This window comes from Podarcis pityusensis (assembly GCF_964106645.2).
Source record: "Podarcis pityusensis genome assembly, chromosome: 6".
Lineage (NCBI taxonomy): Eukaryota > Metazoa > Chordata > Lepidosauria > Squamata > Lacertidae > Podarcis > Podarcis pityusensis.
In genome coordinates, this window is record NC_138030.1 from 7373486 (window position 1) to 7392055 (window position 18570).

At 46.8% G+C, this 18570-nt stretch overlaps 1 protein-coding gene across 11 annotated transcripts in view; it reads left to right on the forward strand.

The window, feature by feature from the left end:
* The first annotated feature begins 1619 nt into the window (after positions 1-1619).
* Positions 1620-18570, forward strand: part of KCNQ2 (potassium voltage-gated channel subfamily Q member 2) — a 142485-nt gene continuing 125534 nt past the window's right edge. For 4 of the 11 annotated variants that reach the window (XM_081011110.1, XM_081011108.1, XM_081011109.1 and 1 more), the window contains exon 1: positions 1629-1958. In XM_081011110.1, coding sequence (XP_080867236.1) covers positions 1666-1958 — 293 coding nt within the window. In that variant the 5' untranslated portion in view covers positions 1629-1665. Of the gene's footprint in view, positions 1959-18570 lie in introns of all 11 variants that reach the window. The other 7 variants (XM_081011107.1, XM_081011103.1, XM_081011106.1 and 4 more) reach the window with 4 other exon arrangements.

Below are 18570 nucleotides of genomic sequence, written 5' to 3' on the forward strand. Positions count from 1 at the left end.
AGTTCTGAATGCTTCTTCTTCTTCTTCTTCACCAAGAAGAGTGGGGTATAAATAAAAATTTATTATAATTTATTCTTCTTCTTTGGCGATCACTCATAGCTGAGTAAGATTGTCTTCCATAAACACAGATTTAACAATGAGTCCGTAAGTGACTGTGGAAGCCAATTCTGGATCCACATGTCCTTCCACAGTGGGGACATTGTTTTTTGGGTGGGAGTTGATCACGGTGTGGATTTGCCAAGCGTGCCTTCCAGTGTGGTGTAGTGGTTAAGAGCGGTGGACATGTAATCTGGTGAACTGGGTTCGCTTCCCTGCTCCTCCACATGCAGCTGCTGGGAGACCTTGGGCCAGTCACACTTCTCTGAAGTCTCTCAGCCTCACTCACCTCATAGAGTGTTTGTTGTGGGGGAGGAAGCGAAAAGAGATTGTTAGCCGCTTTGAGACTCCTTAGGGTAGTGATAAAGCGGGATATCAAATCCAAACTTCTTCTTAGCATGTTTCTCCCTTGCGACCTGAGTTCGAGTGTCAGTTCTGCAGAACCCAGGTTCTGGTTTCTTTGAATAAGGTCGTTGGAGGATTGTGCTTTGTGTTCACAAAATTGTAGAGTCAGAAGGGACCTCCTGGATCTCAGTTGGTAGAGCATGAGGCTCTTAATCTCAGGGACGTGGGTTCGAGTCCTACGCTGGGCAAAAGATTCCTGAATTGCAGAGGGTTGGACTAGATGGCCCTAGGGTCCCTTCCAAAGCTACAATTCTATTATTCTGTGCATAGGAACCAACGCTTGGGGGCCGAGGTCCAGGGGCGCCAACTTGAATCAAATATTGGGGGGAGGGGAAACCAGGTAAGCTCAGCCCTGAATAACTGATCACATGAGGTGGTGTACACATATCATTTGCCCATCAACGGAGGGGGGGGGGACTTTATTGGACTGGGGCAAGAGACCTCGACCCCTAGCAGTTGGATGATGCGCAACGGTTCCTTTGCCACCCCAAAATAAAATATTTGAAGGGGCCAGCCCCCTCCCCAAGTTGATTGTCATTGCCATTCAAATGGTGTGGATGGACGCCTGCTTTGATCGATCATGCGGGGAGAGCCTTACCTGAGACCCCCAATATTTTATTCAAATATCGACGGTATATTTGAATAGAATAGTTTGATGGTGTGATTCCCCGCCCCCCCCGCCTGCGCCGTTGCCAAGGCTGCCGGCAGCCCGAGAGAGGCGCAGGAAGGGTTAAGGGAGGGGGCGCGGGGAGGCACCGCCGGCGTCGGGGCGGAGCTGCGCCAAAAGCAGGCGGAGAGTGGGCTGCCCAGATTGCAGAAGCTCCTTCTCGCTTTCCCTCCACGCCGCTCCCCCTCCCGGCCACCCGCCGCCGCCTCCCTCCCCTCCGCTCCTCCGGCTCCTTCGCCAGCGCGGGGAAGCTGCGGCATCCTCCGCCGCAGCGCCCGCTCTTCTTCCTCCTCCCTCCTCCGCGCCTCTTCCTCGCCGACCGCTCCCCGCGCCCCGCAACCCCCGCCATGCCACGGCCCCCATCCGGCCCGGGGCAGCCCCTCCGCCCTCCTCACCCTCCTCCTGCTCCCCCCTCGCAGCCCCTCTGAGACCCCCCCTCCCCATCCTTCCCCCCCATCGCCGCCCCATCGCAAACCCCCACCCCCCACCAAAGCAGGATGGTGCAGAAATCGCGCAACGGAGGCGTGTACCCCAGCGCGTCGGGCGAGAAGAAGCTCAAGGTGGGCTTCGTGGGTCTCGATCCCGGCGCGCCGGACTCCACCCGCGACGGCGCGCTGCTCATCGCCGGCCCCGAGGGCGGCAGCAAGCGCGGCTCCATCCTCAGCAAGCCCCGCTCGGCCGTCTCCGGCAAGCCGCCCAAGAGGAACGCCTTCTACCGCAAGCTCCAGAATTTCCTCTACAACGTGCTCGAGAGGCCCCGAGGCTGGGCGTTCATTTACCACGCTTACGTGTGAGTAAAGGGAGCCGGCGGACGGGCGGGAGGTGGTGGTAGTGGTCTCAACTGGGGGGGTGGGGGTGGGAGCCGCCGCTTTAAGACCCACCACCGCTCCAGCCGCGTAGGACCACCTTTCCATTCCATCTCCGCTGCCTCCACATCTCTTCTGGCAAGCCGAAAGGCGCCCGCACCCCTTTAATCGATAACCCTTTGAAAACCCTCCTTCCAATCCCTTAGCCCCCTCCAGCCACGGGCCCCTCCATCTAGGATTCCTTCCTCCCAGCCAATTCCCCCTTCTCCATCCACCTCCATTTATTCTCCTTGCAGCATTCCCAACCTTTTTCTACAGCAGCATCCCTCCCTCTTCCTCTTCTCCATCCGTCGCTGTGCCATTCCTTCCATCTATCGTTCAGTCCACCTAGGCACCTAGTCGGGAGATCTCCCGTTGTAAATATCTGCCTAGCCACCTACCTTTCTGCCGTCCATCCTTGGAGATCGCCGACCATAGCCCTCTCTCTCTCTCTCTCTCTCTCTCTCTCTCTCTCTCTCTCTCTCTCTCTCCCCCATCCTACCTATTTCTCTTGGCTGTATCTGGACGGAAGTGCTATCTGCAAGCCGTATCTGCAAGCTGCAAAGAGATGAATAGGCAAGGCACTGCTACCTATTTCCCATCCCTTCCCGTGCACCGATTTGTGCCAGTTTCCCCTGTTGTTTGCGCGGTAGGGTTACTCGCCAGTTTGCTACTCTTAAAAACAACAACACAAAACCAAAAAACCCCTGCCACAGCCAGTTAGTTTTGGGCCTCGATTCTGGCGCCAGGCTGCTTTGCTTGCAGGGGTGGGGGTTGGGGAGACACGTGTCCATTAAGCTTTGCTTAGCCATCGATCCATCATTGGGTAAAAACAGAAAAAGGTGAGAGATGTAGCAACAACCGGGAAGGGGGGGTGAGGAGGAAGAGACAGAAGGGTAGAAAAAATGACTCACCCTCTCGCTAATCTAAAAACAAAACAAAACAAAGAAAACCCAAACAAATCAGGGAGCCATCCATTGAAAGTGGTAAGCTGTATATCTAAAGAAACAAAACGAAAGGGAATAGTGCTTTGTACAATGCATCAGTTACCTGTGGAACTCATTGCTACTGTATGTTGTGATGGCAGACTGCTTGCAGCGGTAGGCTCAGGGGAGCGCAAGATTGGATTGCAGTTAGTTTTTTGGGTTATTCAGGACCTTGGGTTATTCAGCTCCATCATCTTAAAGGCAAGATCCCAGGATTGGGCATCGCCAACTTTCCCTGTTTTTGTATCTCTCTCTGAAAAAGACACACGTCTAGCTGCCTCTGGCAGGGTGGCTGGCCTGCTCTAGTGGATAAATGTTCATTTCATTTCAGAGCCTGTTTGCTTGTGTCTTCATCTCCCCTCTCCTCCGCTTCCAGCCCAATGACAGCTACCTGCTATCGGTCATGTTACTTTCTTTGCAAACAATTGGAGGGATAATTGCAAGTGGGGGGGGGGGGAATGACTTGCCGTGTACTGTCTCCCCAAGGGCTTCATGCAGTAAATCAAAGTTACTGTTGAGACAGCATTTGGGGATTCTTATGATGATGCTGCCCAGCTTCTGCCAGGCTCTATTATCATCCTCGCCACTAGCCCCAATGTACAGATGGGGAAACTGTTTCTCTTCTGATGGGGAGCTTTTATACAACCGGTTGGGCCTAGGTAGCTGCAGGGATAAAACCCCAGTCCCATTTTTGCCCAAGATTATGCCTGCTGGAACACAGTGTCTTTTTCTTCCCAATTTTAGTGTGGAGCAAATGCTCCATCCTTTTGTCCCATGTGCAAAGGAGCAAGGACTTGTATGTTGAATGTCTGTATGTACAGCAGATGCGATTCCCTTTTGGCTCAAATCTGTGGAGCAGAATTGCTCACTGCTTTGCTCCTGCCTTGGCGTAGTCTCACTGTAGCACTATCTCGGGCTGAATGGTACACAGACCCAACTATATCTCACCCCTCCATGGCTTTCTCTCTCATCATCCCCTTCATTTCTCCTACTCCCCTGCCTGCTTTTAGAATAGAAGCGCCTCTGTAGATCCAGCTCCTCTATCTGATGCTCAAAGTGCAAGGCTGCACAGCTAAGACATCTTGGCTGCCTGCTTCCCCTCCTTGCACTGTTGACGTTGGAGATACTGGAGAGATGGCTCTAGAAAGGGATGCAAATTGGAGCTGGGAGCTTTCTCATCAGGAGCAGAGAGGGGAAATTCAGGGACAAAAGGCAGATGTTGACACACCAGTCCTTCAAGGGATGGCTGCATGGATATAATTGCTCAGCTGCAAGAAGCATGTGTGCGTTTCTTTTTTAAAAAAAACCCCACCAAATTATAGAAAAGACAGGCAGGGGATACAAATGAAAATGCGATGATTAATCAAGCATAGGTTGCTTTTGCGATGCACTTAGTAAAATTGCCACTCATTTACGTGCAGAACAGCCGTTCCGTTCTAGCTATATTGACAGGTATAAGTAAGATTTGTACTTTGTCGGGTATGAATCAACATCAATGGGTGTCTTATATGGGGACAGGTGAAAATGGCTAACAATTCAGTCCTATGCGCGGTTACACAGAAACGAGCCTCTTTATGTTCATTGGACTTAAAGGCAACATGCATAGCACTGCAATCTGAAGGCTTGCTGAAATGGAAAGGGTTTTTTTTATGGATTTTGGCCAGAGCTGCTTTCATTTATCATTCCCACGGACCCATGGAACTCTTTTCTGGCCTGTTCTTAAAACCTGGAGATAATATGAGATGTGTTCTGTCGGTGTGGGGTCACTTGGGGGGGGGGATCTTTTTATTTAAATGGCATTGAAAATCTGCTGAAATGGAATTACTCACAAAGGCTTTGAGCATTCCCCCACCTCCGAAATATCACTGATCTTGGGGAGGGTGGGGAGAGTTGTAGGTACTATTTATGAATTTTTAGGTGGTGCTTTTGCTTTCAACGGTTGGTGGGGGAAAAGTGCTGGTGGCAGTGGAGAAATTCAGAACAAGAGTATGTTCTATATGCATTTATGTTCAAAACTTGCATATATTCAAGTTTTAAACTATGAAAAAAAGAGGGGGCATTGTATATACATTTTCAGGGCCTTTGTGATTTTATGCCACCTAAGAACCAGAAAGAGCAAAAATTAAGAACCTGTGGTTCTTCCAGATCAGGAGTGGGGGACCTTTGACTCTCCGGGTGTTGCTAAACAACAAGGTAAGGTAGTCTCTATGGGAGTATATTGTATTTAATTATGGGGTATCAGAGTTTTTAGGGGGCTAACCAGGCTGGGATAGCAGGCTTGTTGGTTTTTGAATGTCTGATGTAGATTTTTTCAATTTCGTTGTTCTGTATGGGACAATGACAATGAAGATTACTGTATCATCGTATCATATCGTATCGTAACCCCCATCACTCCTGCCCATTGGACATGCTTGCAGGGGCTGATGGGAGTTGTAGTTCAGCAACATCGGGAGGGTCATAGGTTCCCCACTCTTGAGGTAACTGGAATATTCATGTTTCTGAGAAAGGGCTTTGGAAGGGCTGTGAGTCCAGACTCAGGTTTGGGCCCACCCTGGGAAAAGGGCCCTTTCAGGACATTTATTTATTAAATTTGTATACTGCCCTTCATCCAAAGATCCTGGTTTTCTCCTGCTCCGGAGGCCAATGGCTTCAAGTTACATGAAAGGAGATTCTGACTAAACATCAGGAAAAACTTTCTGATGGTAAGAGCTGTTTGACAGTCGAACGGTCTCCCTCAGGAGGTTGTGGACTCTCCTTCCTTGGAGAATTTTAAGCAGAGGTTGGATGGCCATCCGTAATGGATGCTTTAGCTGAAATTCCTGCATTGCAGGGAGTTGGACTAGATGACCCTTCCAACTCTACAATTCTGTGGTTCTAGTTCCCCAACCTGCCGTCCAAAGTGGGACAGTCCTGGAAAGAATATTCCACGCGGTTACTTCATTTTTGCACACTTGCCTTTGTTGTCACATTTGGGCTTTGGGGAGTCGCTGCGGGAAGAAGGTCACAATGCTGAGAGGCCCAGCCACCATCAAACAAACTTCTCTGCAGTCCTAACTTGGGGCATAAATAGTGAATGGAGCAGGGACACCACCCTGAAACTTAAGGGCTGTAATGGTGGAACGTTAGGCGTGGAGATGGCTTCTCAGGTCTGTTGCACCTGGGCCGTGGTAGGTCGTCACTGGGATCTTGAACCAGTGGCGAAAGGGGGCAGATCACAGTATCTGGTTCAGGGATCCCTAAACTTTGTGGGTCATGGGAGCTCATTTCATCTGGTGGCACATTGCCTTATTAAATTGAACTTGGACACCAAGAAGAGTTGTGATGAAACCAATGAACATGTCCATGGAGGCTCAGGTTAATTCTGTATCTGGGGTGGTTGTCTACCAGCTCCATCTGGTACACCAGCTGAAACCCTACCTGTCCACGGACTGCCTTGCCAGGGTGGTGCATGCTCTGGTTATCTCCCACTTGGACTACTGCAATGCACTCTACCTTTGGGGCTACCTTTGAAGGTGACTCGGAAACTACAGCTAATACAGAATGCGGCAGCTGGGAGCAGCCGCCAGGACCATATAACCCCGTCCAAAAGGATCTGCACTGGCTCCTGGTATGTTTCCGAGCACAATTCAAAGTGTTGGTGCTGACCTTTAAAGCCCTTAATGGCTTTGGCCTTGTATACGTGAAGGAGCGTCTCCACCCCCATCGCTCAGCCCGGATGCTGAGATCCACCTCCGAGGGCCTTCTGGTGGTTCCCTCACTGCGAGAAGTGAGGTTACAGGGAACAAGGCAGAGGGCCTTCCCAGCAGGGGCATCCTCCCCATGGAACGCTCTCCCATCAGATGTCAAACAGATAAAACTATTGTATTGGTTGATGTTTTACTGTGTTTTTAATATTTTGTTGGGAGCCGCCCAGACTGGGGCAACCCAGTCAGGTGGGTGGCGTATAAACAATAAAATAATAATAATAATAATAATAATAATAATAATAATGGAACATCAATAGCCTTAGAGCAGTGGTTCCCAACATTTTTTTTACCCATGCCCCACCTAAGTACAGTGGTACCTTGGTTTAAGAACTTAATTCATTCTGGAGGTCTGTTCTTAACCTGAAACTGTTCTTAACCTGAAGCACCACTTTAGCTAATGTGGCCTCCCGCTGCCACCGCGCCACCGGAGCACAATTTTTGTTCTCATCCTGAAGCAAAGTTCTTAACCCGAGGTACTATTTCTGGGTTAGCGGAGTCTGTACAGACCTGAAGCTTCTGTAACCTGAAGCGTATGTAACTGGAGGTACCACTGTATCTCTAAAACCCTGATGCACCCACCTTGACATATTATTCTTATTATTCAAAAAGTGAACTCCTATTCACACGGAGGAAGCCTAAAAGGCCATTCAATGTTAATAACTCATTCTCGAATTGCCCCCCTTAAAAATCACATCGCACCCTTTTGGGGACGTGTGTCCCACATTGAGAACCGTGGCCCTAGAGGGAAAACAATAACAACTAACTTCATTTTTAAAGAAAAAAAATCCACTGCTTGGTCACCTAGATGAGATCATGGCTCACCATAGGGGAAGGAGAAAAGGGGCTCCATACAAAGTCTATTCTATGCAGATCATTGAGTGCTGGTGTCATCGACTCCAGGCAACAGACATCTGGTCAGCAGCACATTCCTTTATTCAATCGAACTTGGACGCAAGGAAGAGGAGTGGTGACATCAAAGCTGTTGGCTTTGAAGGAATAATTCACTCATCCCATAGTGGTGGGTTTGCTCATGTTTCTGAGAATTTTGTTGGCTCTGTTGGATTGTTGTGAGTCAAATATGGCTCTGTCTTGCAAACCTCTCTTGACTGGAAGTGAGTAATGCGGCCTCGCATTGCAAAACTTTGCACTGATCAGCTTCATTGTAGTAGTGTTGCACATCACATTTATTTATTACATTTATTATGTGGTAGTGTTGCACATTACATTTATTTAAGGGGCCAGCAGCCTTTTCCTGCTTCTGTCAAGGGCCACATTCCCTTGGAGAGTAATCTCTTGGGGACCACCAACTTCTCTCTGTCTCTCTTTTCCTCCCTGTTAGGTTGTTTTTGAGGGAGGGACAGCTTCCACTTGCCAGTGGCCTAAAGTGCTTGTGGACTTTGTTGAGGGCTGCAGGTTGCCAACCTCAGATCGATGGCCTTGGAATAATTCCTGTCTGTATAGCAGGGCTAGCAAAAGACTTGGGTCACGAAAGCTGCCTTTCAGCCCGCTCCTGTTTTCCCAGCGCTTACACCCCTGCGAGGTAGTCAACATTCTGCTCCTGGTTAGCCACCTGCGGTCTGTTTCTACAGTGGCCTCAGGCAGTGTTGTTAATGCTCATGTTTGGAAGGGCTTCACGAGATGCTGTGAGTCAGAGTCTACTAGCCAAGCATGCTGGCTGGAGTTTTCGTCTGAAACATATGGAGGTCATCAGGTTTGGGAAGACTGAAGTAGATATTTCTGGCATGAAAGTGCAAGATACCTTGCTGTGATTTCAGCAGAGTTCTTGCAGATTGTATTAGGATCCAGTGCTACTTCTACTTCAAGTAGACTCATTGAAAATTAGTTTCTTGGGTTGATTCCAGTGTTTGAAATTTGCCAGGTGCATTTTGCACCTGGCTGTTGGCCACCAAAAAGTCATATTGAAAAATAAGACCTTAGAGCCATCTGGCCCAAAAATGGCAGCTAGGTGTTTCATTTTGGCGACTGTAACCCTGGTTTAAGGGTTGGCACCTACTGTAGCTTATATATCTGAGTTTCTGACACTGGCTTACTTTGAGTAAAACTTGGCTACCACCTTCAGAAAGAACCCTTTTGATGCCAACCAACAAACCTTCAAACTTGAACAGATCCACACCTCTTTGCCCTATATTAAAATGATGGCTCTTTTATTCTAAATAGGCCTTAATCCTCACGAAGCACCTGCAGATTCAGTTATTTGAATGGGTGTCAAAACTAAGGAGAGGATAAGAAAACACAGACTCCAGCAGAGAAGAGGGAAGAATTCTGATCCCTGCTGACATCCTGCTTAAATCAAGAAAGATGTGTTTTGCTGAAATATTGGACAGCATTTGAACTTCGCCAAGTAATCAACAGGCGATGGACTGCTTTTTGAAATTGCTGCGTGTGATGAGAGACGGTGACCTAGATCACTGATTCATGATAGCAACCTGACAGAGACCAGTAGCAAAAAGGACGCTTGGTCTGTAATTATCACGGGCAAACTTTAATCCTACGACCTCACCCTGGGCTAGTTGATGAGTTACGACAACTGCATGGAGACCCCTTGTAAAATCACATTTAACAGCAGTCCCTCGCATCTGTTCAAAGACTCACTGTGAAGATCCACTTAACCATCATCCCTGATGGGAGAGATAATGGTTGTACTCACTATGGAGGGGGCAGGGAGAGACAGTGTGGTGTAATGGTTAGAGTGTTGGACTAAGACCTGGGAGACCAGGGTTCAAATCACTCAGCCATGAAGCTCACTGAGAGTCCCTCACTCTCAGCTTAGCCCACCTCATAGGGTTGTGAGGATAAAATGAGGATGGGGAGAACCAAGGATGCTACCTTGAGCTATTTGGAGGAAGAGGTGGGATACAATTGCAACAAACAAACAAACAAAGGGGGGATTTAATAACATTTTCATCAGTATTTCATCATCTCAGGACTAGCTGCCTGAGAAACAGTTTCTACCCAAATGCAATCCTGCTTTTAAACACAGTATAAGGAGTCTCTATAGGAGTATATTGTATTTTAAAATGGGGCTTCAGAGTTTTTAGGGGTTTTTGAATGTCTTATGTAGATTTTTCAGTTTCATTGTTCTGTATGGGACAATGACAAAAAAGATATCGTATTTGAAAGCCTCTCCCTTTGGTGATTTTTCAGTGATTGCCATGAAAAGGTCAAAAATGTAGCCCTCAATTGCTTGCACGTTCCTGATTGGCATGTGGTCAGTTCAGGAAGCGTTGTTTGCCACTGATGATGTCAGCAGATGGTCAAATATGATTGGTTCTCTTAGTGTTGGGATGACATCTTGTTCACTATGTGACTCCTGGTTGGCTGGAATTGCTTTTTGAAGTAGAAAGAAGCTGTGAACATATTGTGTGTTTATGGGGGGAGCAGGGAGGGGAAGTTGCATTAAAAGTTCAAGTCAGATTGGGAAAATTTGCGGAGAAGAGCACCGCTGCGCGATTTCTGTTCTCATCCTGAAACAAAGTTCTTAATCCGAGGTACTATTTCTGGGTTAGCGGAGTCTGTAACCTGAAGCATCTGTAACCTGAAGCGCCTGTAACCCAAGGTACCAATGTATAACCCTAGAAAAAACAGCCGTTTCTGTTAACTCTGTTAGTTCTAGGATTTACAGTGGTACCTCGGGTTAAGAACTTACCGTAATTCATTCTGGAGGTCCGTTCTTAAGACTGTTCTCAACCTGAGGTACCACTTTAGCTAATGGGGCCTCCCACTGCTGCCGCACGATTTCTGTTCTCATCCTGAAGCAAAGTTCTTAACCCGAGGTACTATTTCTGGGTTAGAGGAGTCTGTAACCTGAAGCGTCTGTAACCTGAAGAGTCTGTAACCCGAGGTACCACTGTACAATTATATGACCTGTGTGTAAGGTTAGGGAATTTTCAGATGACAGTGACAAAGAACCTTCCTTCCTGCCTTCTTGATATCCTCTGGATCACGCTAAGATCTCCATCAACGATGCAAATATTTTGGCAGGGGCTATCGGAATGGCGGAAAGTTTTGGCCGTCTCTCCGCTAGCAGATCTTGGCTCATCCTGACATGAGATGTAATACATACCTTTTGCAAAGATGCATTGATGCTGTTAGATAGAGAGTGTTCAGTAGGCAAACATTGTGCTTTTTATTTATTTATTTATATTGTATCTTTTTTTTTTTTTTTTGAGCAACAAGAAGCGGAGCTGACATTTGGCCCTGGAGCATCTATTGGCTTTAATGGAATTACGCAGCTGGAGATGGTGCCAGGAGTTAAGTCGCTAGTCCTGATGAATCTGCTATTTTTGGGGGGACCTTTGTGTCAGCATTGGCAGTTCTGAAGGGGAATGTCGCGGGTTCAAGGATGCATTTTCCTTTTTATTTTTGGCAGAAGGGATTGTTGGTGATCACAACTTTTCGGGAGAACTTTGAGCAACACTTTTCTGGATGGAGAAGGTATCGATGGTCGGCTGCGTTAGGACAAGTGAAATGATGCTCAATTAGGATAAGGTGGAGATGTTGATAGGGGACTTGGTAAAGGAGGAAGTAGGTCTGTTGCCTGTTTTGGAGAGAGTTATACTTCTTAAGAACTAAGTATGCTGTTCACTTTGATATTTATTATTTAGCTGTATAAGAACACAAGAAAAGCCTTGCTGGGTCAAGCCAAAGGCCCATTTAATCCAGTATTTTGTTCTGACAGCGACCAATCAGATGCCCATAGCAGTTTTAGAAACTCAACTTTATAAGTTAGATGCCACATGGCTCCTTTAACCACGGTTACAGTCACCAAAATGGAATGTCTAGTTGCCATTTTGTGGGCAACACAGCTCTAAAGTCCAATTTTTCAAAGAATGAACTGACTGTGACTGATTCTCAGTTAAACATCTGGCTAGCATTGAATGAGCCATGCAATATAAAGTACAGTGGTACCTCGGGTTACATACGCTTCAGGTCACATATGCTTCAGGTTACAGACTCCGCTAACCCAGAAATAGTACCTCGGGTAAAGAACTTTGCTTCAGGATGAGAATAGAAATCGTGCTCCGGCAGCGCAGCGGCAGCAGGAGGCCCCATTAGCTAAAGTGGTACTTCAGGTTAAGAACAGTTTCAGGTTAAGAACAGACCTCCGGAATGAATTAAGTACTTAACCTGAGGTACCACTGTATTTGTTAGATAGAGTTAAATTAAGTTAACGAAAAACAACTTCATGCAACTGTGTAAATAATAGTTTAATTGTAAATTAGTACAATGGGTATAGTCAGAAGTTTCATTCTTTGCTCATTCAAACAGTGGATAACATTATGCCTTTGCCTTTATTCATTCTTCCTCTTTCTCTTTGTTTTTTCTTTCTTCTGTTCTTTTCCATTCTTTTCTTTTTATATTTATATTCTTTATCATCTTTATAACATGGCGAATGTTATTTTGTTGGTATTGCATGTATTTTAAGAATCTGTTTGTCTAATAAAATCTTCAGTAAATTAAAATAAATAAAATAAACATCTGGCTAGTTCAGAAGACAACCTTGAGCTGGATTAAGAACTTTGAGAGCTTCAAGAAGAAAAGTCACTTGATCCAGGGACAGTCTGCACATATGTTGGCTTATTCCTACCTCGATTTCTTGATGGTGACATGCTCAAGCTAGCTTATATATCTGAGTTTCTAACATTGTATACAGAGGTATGCTGACCCCAGCAGTGAATGCAGAACATAACACTATTTGAAGCCATCCGAGTTCGCAGCCATCACTGTCTCTCATTGGAACAAGTTCCATTGTTTAGCTATGCTTTGGTGTGTGATGTTGCAACAATCACATAATAATAATAATAATAATAATAATAATAATAATAATAATATTTTATTTATACCCCACCCTCCCCAGCCAGAGCCGGGCTCAGGGCGGCTAACACCAGTAAAATTACAGTAAAAAACATAATAGGAAAAGAAAAACCAGAATTTAAAATACAGGTTAAAATGCAATTTAAGATGCAGCCACATTTTAAAAGTAGCCCATAGATCAAAACCATAAGGGGAGGGAAACAGAAGGGTCAGACTGAGTCCAAACCAAAGGCCAGGCGGAACAGCTCTGTCTTGCAGGCCCTATGGAAAGATGTCAAGTCCTGCAGGGCCCTAGTCTCTTGTGACAGAACCTTCCACCAAGTCGGGGCCAGTATTGAAAAGGCCCTGGCCCTAGTTGAGACCAATCTAACCTCCTTGAGGCTCGGGACCTCCAAAGTGTTGTGATTTGTGGACCTTAAGATCCTCTTCGGGGCATACCAGGAGAGGCGGTCCCATGTGTGAATGCTCTAATAATAGTATTATTACTATTATTATTCATTGCACTAATATCCCACCTTTTCTTCCAAGTAAGGTAAAGGTAAAAGGTAAAGGACCCCTGGAGGGTTAAATCCAGTCAAAGGTGACTATGGGGTTGCAGCGCTCATCTCGCTTTCAGGCCGAGGGAGCCGGCATTTGTCCACAGACAGCTTTCTGGGTCATGTGGCCAGCAGGACTAAACCGCTTCTGGCGCAACAGGACACCGTGATGGAAACCAGACCGCACGGAAATGCCGTTTACCTTTCCACCAAAGCGGTACCTATCTAACTTCTTGCACTGGTGTGCTTTTGAACTGCTAGGTTGGCAGGAGCAGGGACAGAGCAATGGGAGCTCACCCCGTCATGGGGATTCGAACCACCGACCTTCTGATCGGCAAGCCCAAGAGGCTCAGAGGCTCAGTGGTTTAGACCACAGCGCTACCCACATCCCTTCTTCCAAGTAGCTCAAGGTGGTATACATAGGTTTCTCCTTCCTCATTAATCCTCACAACAAATCTGTGAGGTAGGTTGGGTTGAGAGGCAGTGATTGTCTCTCAAGTCACCCAGTGAGTTTCATGGCCTAGTGGGGATTCGAACCCTGGTCTCCCAGGTCCCAGTCCAACATGCTAACCACTACGCCATTCCGGCTTTCTGATGTGAACTGGCCAGTCTATTTTCTGGAGGCCGAAGCCCAGCATCTCTTACTATTCGTGCTCCACTTTTTATTGTTTGCTGGTTCCTCCCCTCCCTGTCCTTTGGCATAATAACTTTGCCCAGAACAGAAAAGTGACAAAATCATAACTGTACAGCTGAGGAAGCACAATTCAAGCACTGTGTTTGGCAACTGCAATAAATAATTACCCTGGGACATGAGACCGGAAAAAAGATTTTGCTGATAACTGTCTCTCTTGGAAGTTTCCCCCCCTCCTCTGCCTGTTTGGAGTAAATTACTATCATAAATAAAGTGGCGTATAAGGTGACTTGGATAACAAACCACAAGCTCCCAGTCTTGTATTTCAAGAGAGGGAGAGACTTTTTGGTTTTCCGCTGCTTAGCAAGCCAAAAATTTAAAACGGCAATCTCTAGTCACTTACCCAATTCTATCAAACTGTGTTTCTTGGAAATGTAGGGTGGTAGTCAACTAGGTTTTGCTCAAGGGTAGACCCACTCAGGGCCGTCTTAAGTACCGTATTTTTTACTCCATAAGACACACTTTTTTCTTCCTAAAAAGTAAGGGGAAATGTCTGTGCGTCTTATGGAGCGAATGTGTGGTCCCTGGAGCCGAATTGCCCAGGGGCAAAAAGCAGATCAAAAGGAGTCAAAAGTGAAGACGGTACAATACAAAAGTCTGGTGCCACTTTAGGATGCGTTAAGAGAAGCATTCATCTTGACCTGTGCCCACAGGAAGCTGCATATATAAGTGGCCTTCTGCATGTATCGCCAAAGCGAAGGGCATCTCAGGTTGCCTATGGGCAGCTGTATGATACTGCTTAATGGAGTCAGTTAAAGGCTGCAGTGTTTTGGACTTTTAATTTGGAGAAAGGGCAACTAAGAGGTGGCACTGTAGAATCCCGTATTTTTCGCTCCATAAGATGCACTTTTTTCTTCCTAAAAAGTAAGGGGAAATGTCTGTGCGTCTTATGGAGTGAACGCGTGGTCCCTGGAGCCGAATTGCCCAGGGGCAAAAAGCAGATCATGCTTTTTTTTTTTTGAAACAGGTAAGTGGGTGTTGAAACAAAGTCGCTGATTGTTTGCCGATCGGGGAGAGAGATAAGGGACGCTAGAGATAAAGGAGGCTGTCTGGGAGGGGGGAGGGAAAGACAGTAAACTTGCAAAGGGGGGAAACAGGAATACTAACGCAATGAGGAGAGAAATTAGAAGAAAAGGAGGAGCAAAAAACTGCTCCAGCTAAGGAAAAGACACTAAGGCGAACAAGAGGGAAGGGAGTGTTGAAAGGAAACAGCTGATTGGTGGAATCGGAAGAGAGATAAGGGACACTAGCGGAGGCTGCCTGGGAGGGGGGAGGTAAAAGCCCATGGATCCTCAGGATTTTTACATTGGGTCACCCCAAATTCACCATCAGATCACATGTCTGTGGCCACAGCATGAATCACAAAAATCATACATCCACTGTTTCATTCAAAATATTTCCCCCCTTGTTTTCCTCCTCTAAAAACTATCTTATGGGCAGGTGCGTCTTATGGAGCGAAAAGTACGATATATTCAGCGCTGTGGTGCAAAGATCCCTCCGGCAACTCCCCAGAGTTGCTGACCTTTTTACGGCGCTGCTGGCAGCTTTCTGGGACTGGAGGAGGTGGGCAGCAGCTGGAGGGCAGCTCTTCTGGCAGGGAAGAGGCGAGGCTCCAGGCGTGGCGCTGCTTCAGCGAGGCAGGCGAGGGCGGCGAGCTGATTCTGGGAGGCGCCGCATCTAGTCTCTGCCTCTTCCCTGGCGCCCTCCAGAACTTGGCACCTTGGCACCCTGCACCACTTGCCTTTATGGGCAAGACGCCCCAGGACCCACTACAGGGTTGTTTTTTTCAGCCGGAACTCGCCGGAACTCAATTGGGGATGTAGTTTTGTTTGTTACCATGTTAAATATTTTTGGGGTTTTTTTCTATTGTAAAGCGCCCTGTGATCCTCAGACAAGGGGCAATATAAAAAATATAATAATAAATAATAAATAGGATTCCCAGGATTCTTGGACAGTAGGCACGACTGTCTAAAGTGCCATGATATTGCTTGAACTGTATAGTCCAGATGGAGCTAGATCAGGCTTCCTCAACCTCGGCCCTCCAGATGTTTCTGGCCTACAACTCCCATGATCCCTAGCTAGCAGGACCAGTGGTCAGGGATGATGGGAATTGTAGTCTCAAAACATCTGGAGGGCCGAGGTTGAGGAAGCCTGGGCTAGATGCTATGTTAAAAATAATTTAATTGCTGGTGGGGTTAGGAATAGGCCTACAATGTGTGAGCGGGGGCTATTCTGTGCTCCAAATAAAATTCCGCCGCCGCCCTCAGTTGCTATTTGGCAGGTAAGGTGACCCCTCTTCCTAGAGAGGAAGCAGTTGAAATAGATAACCAAACCATGAAAAAAGAGCTGCTTTTGCACACTGCATAATTTTGAGAAGGTCTCTCTCATCCATCACTCATCGGGGGAAAAAACAACCCCTGTTCTAATTGCATTTCCTTGCCTTCTTTGTCGCCGCTCAAAGATGCTGTTTTTGGAGAGTTGCTGACCCTGCATCTCAGTAAACTTGGCCAGCTCCTTTGGACAGAGCTGGTTCACCCCGCTGTGCTCTTAAGGCGTGTGGTTCTCAGCAAAATGTCAGGTCTCATTAGATTTCCCTTCTTCTCCTCTGACAAAGGCTGAGCCCCCAAAAGCATCCCAGGGCTGCGTCTTCTAGGAACGAGGCTGGCAGCACTTTGGGGAGAAACCTGCTGGCTCCATCTGGCTGACATCTACCCATCCTTCAAGCTTTCTGTCTTTGAGTGCTTTGCGTTTTCCTGATTTCTTATCCAAACTTTCCTGTTCCAAGGATATTAACTGATCTGGTGTGTGTGTGTGTGACAATATGGCCATGTTTCGAAAGGATGTGCATCACGAACCCCTGTCTTTGCATCGGGCTGTTCCTGCAAAACCTGTCTACTTGGGAGGAGGACTGGACCAGGGAAGGAATAAGCCACAGCAGGGCCGTCTTTACCTGGGGATGCAAGGGGTGCAGGGCACCTTAGTGCCAAATTCTGGGGGGGGGGGGCGCCAGATGCCCGCCGCTGAAGCCGCCTATGCTCTTAACTATCTACCTGTTATGAAATAATAAACAATTTTGATCAAACTAGAAAAACAAAATACATATATACCTAGGTATTAACCGAAATGTATACCTACTGTTTCACTAAAGGACTTTTGACTTTGTGCGCTCATTTTCCAAAGACGCGCCGCGCCAGCCGTTCACAATGGCGGCGCTTGTCAGGACGTAAACAAGAGATAAGGCATAAGCGTGGTGTCTGACATAAGCATAATAAAAGTTAATTTGGGGGCCAAACTAAATTTGGGGTGCTGGGCGGATCTTTGCACCCCGGTGGTGCATATGCTAAAGACAGAGCCAGAGATTTTGTTTCACTTTCATTTCATTTCACTTTTAATTTGTATACTGCCTTTCTATGTTACTATACACAAGGCGGTTTGCAAGCTGTCAGAGACTGGACTTAGGAGGAATGGTGGAGACTTCTCCCCCTCCTTCTGCTGCCCTTCCCAGAGAAGAGGGAGACGGTATAGATTTAGAAGAGTGGTTTGCAGAAGGTCATGGTTCAGAGGCTGCAGAGGGGAGAAGCTGGGAAATATTGGGAGAGGAGCAGGAGGAAGAGGAAGCACCGGGGAGAGATAGCTGACAGACTCAGAGTCTCTAGAAAGCATTCCTGACCCCCCCTTCCAGGACCAGGCGTGCCTTGAGAGTAGGAGAACAAAAAGCTCAGAGGCAGAAAGGACAGGAATGACATAGAATAGGAGGAACTGAGGGGGTGGGACTTAACTCGGAGCAACGCCGTTATCTAAGAGGCAGCATCATACGTCTCTCTCTCCGTGAATATTGAAATAAAAACCTTGTTTTCCCATTTCTGGCTGCCAGCTGTGAGGGAGGGGGATTGGATTCTTTGAAGCCTGACACAAGATGAAGAAACAACAAAATCTGACATTTAGAAGACATCTGAAGGCAGCCCTGTTTAGGGAAGTTTTTAATGACTGTGTTTTAATGTATTTTTAATATTTTGTTGGAAGCCGCCCAGAGTGGCTGGGGAAACCCAGCTAGATGGGCAGGGTAGAAATAATATATTATTATTATTATTATTATTATTATTATTATTATTATTATTAAATGGACAGCAAAGATTACACACCTAATAACATTCTGATCCAATGCAAAAAAGTCATAATAAAAACATAACTTTAGAATAAGCAACTTAAATAAAGCAATATTCAACAATCCATTAGGCTCTAATAGTAAACAATAAAATTAAATATCAGCAAATAATAATTTAAACAGTTTACACCTAGTTTCCCCCACCATTCCTCTGTGTCCTACTGCCTTTCCTGTTGTTATATTGTGCAGTTGCTTTACCCCATGGTTCAGAGTTGGGAAGATCACCTGCCAGAGATAACAGGAAGGAGATTGTCTGGGCAGCTGATAACTCTCTTCCCTCGCCTGCTTCTAGCAAGAAACCGTTGTGGTGAGTCCAGACCTGTAATGGCTTCTACCATCCTAGGACGGCAAGGATTTAAGGCAGCTCTTGCAAACCTCTCCATCCCTCCTTATCTGAAGATCAGCTTCCTTTACAAGCAGAGCTGGGCAGATTGCCACGGGAGTCGTGTAATGTGCAGGCGGGTTCTTAATGCCTATCCCTTACATCGGAGAGCCGCTGGTCTAACGAAAACGTTGGCTTGTAGGAATTGCCGCAAGCTCAGCATGCTGGCAGCCCGTAAGGAAGAAAGGAGGAGTGCGGATTGATGCCACGCGCCTG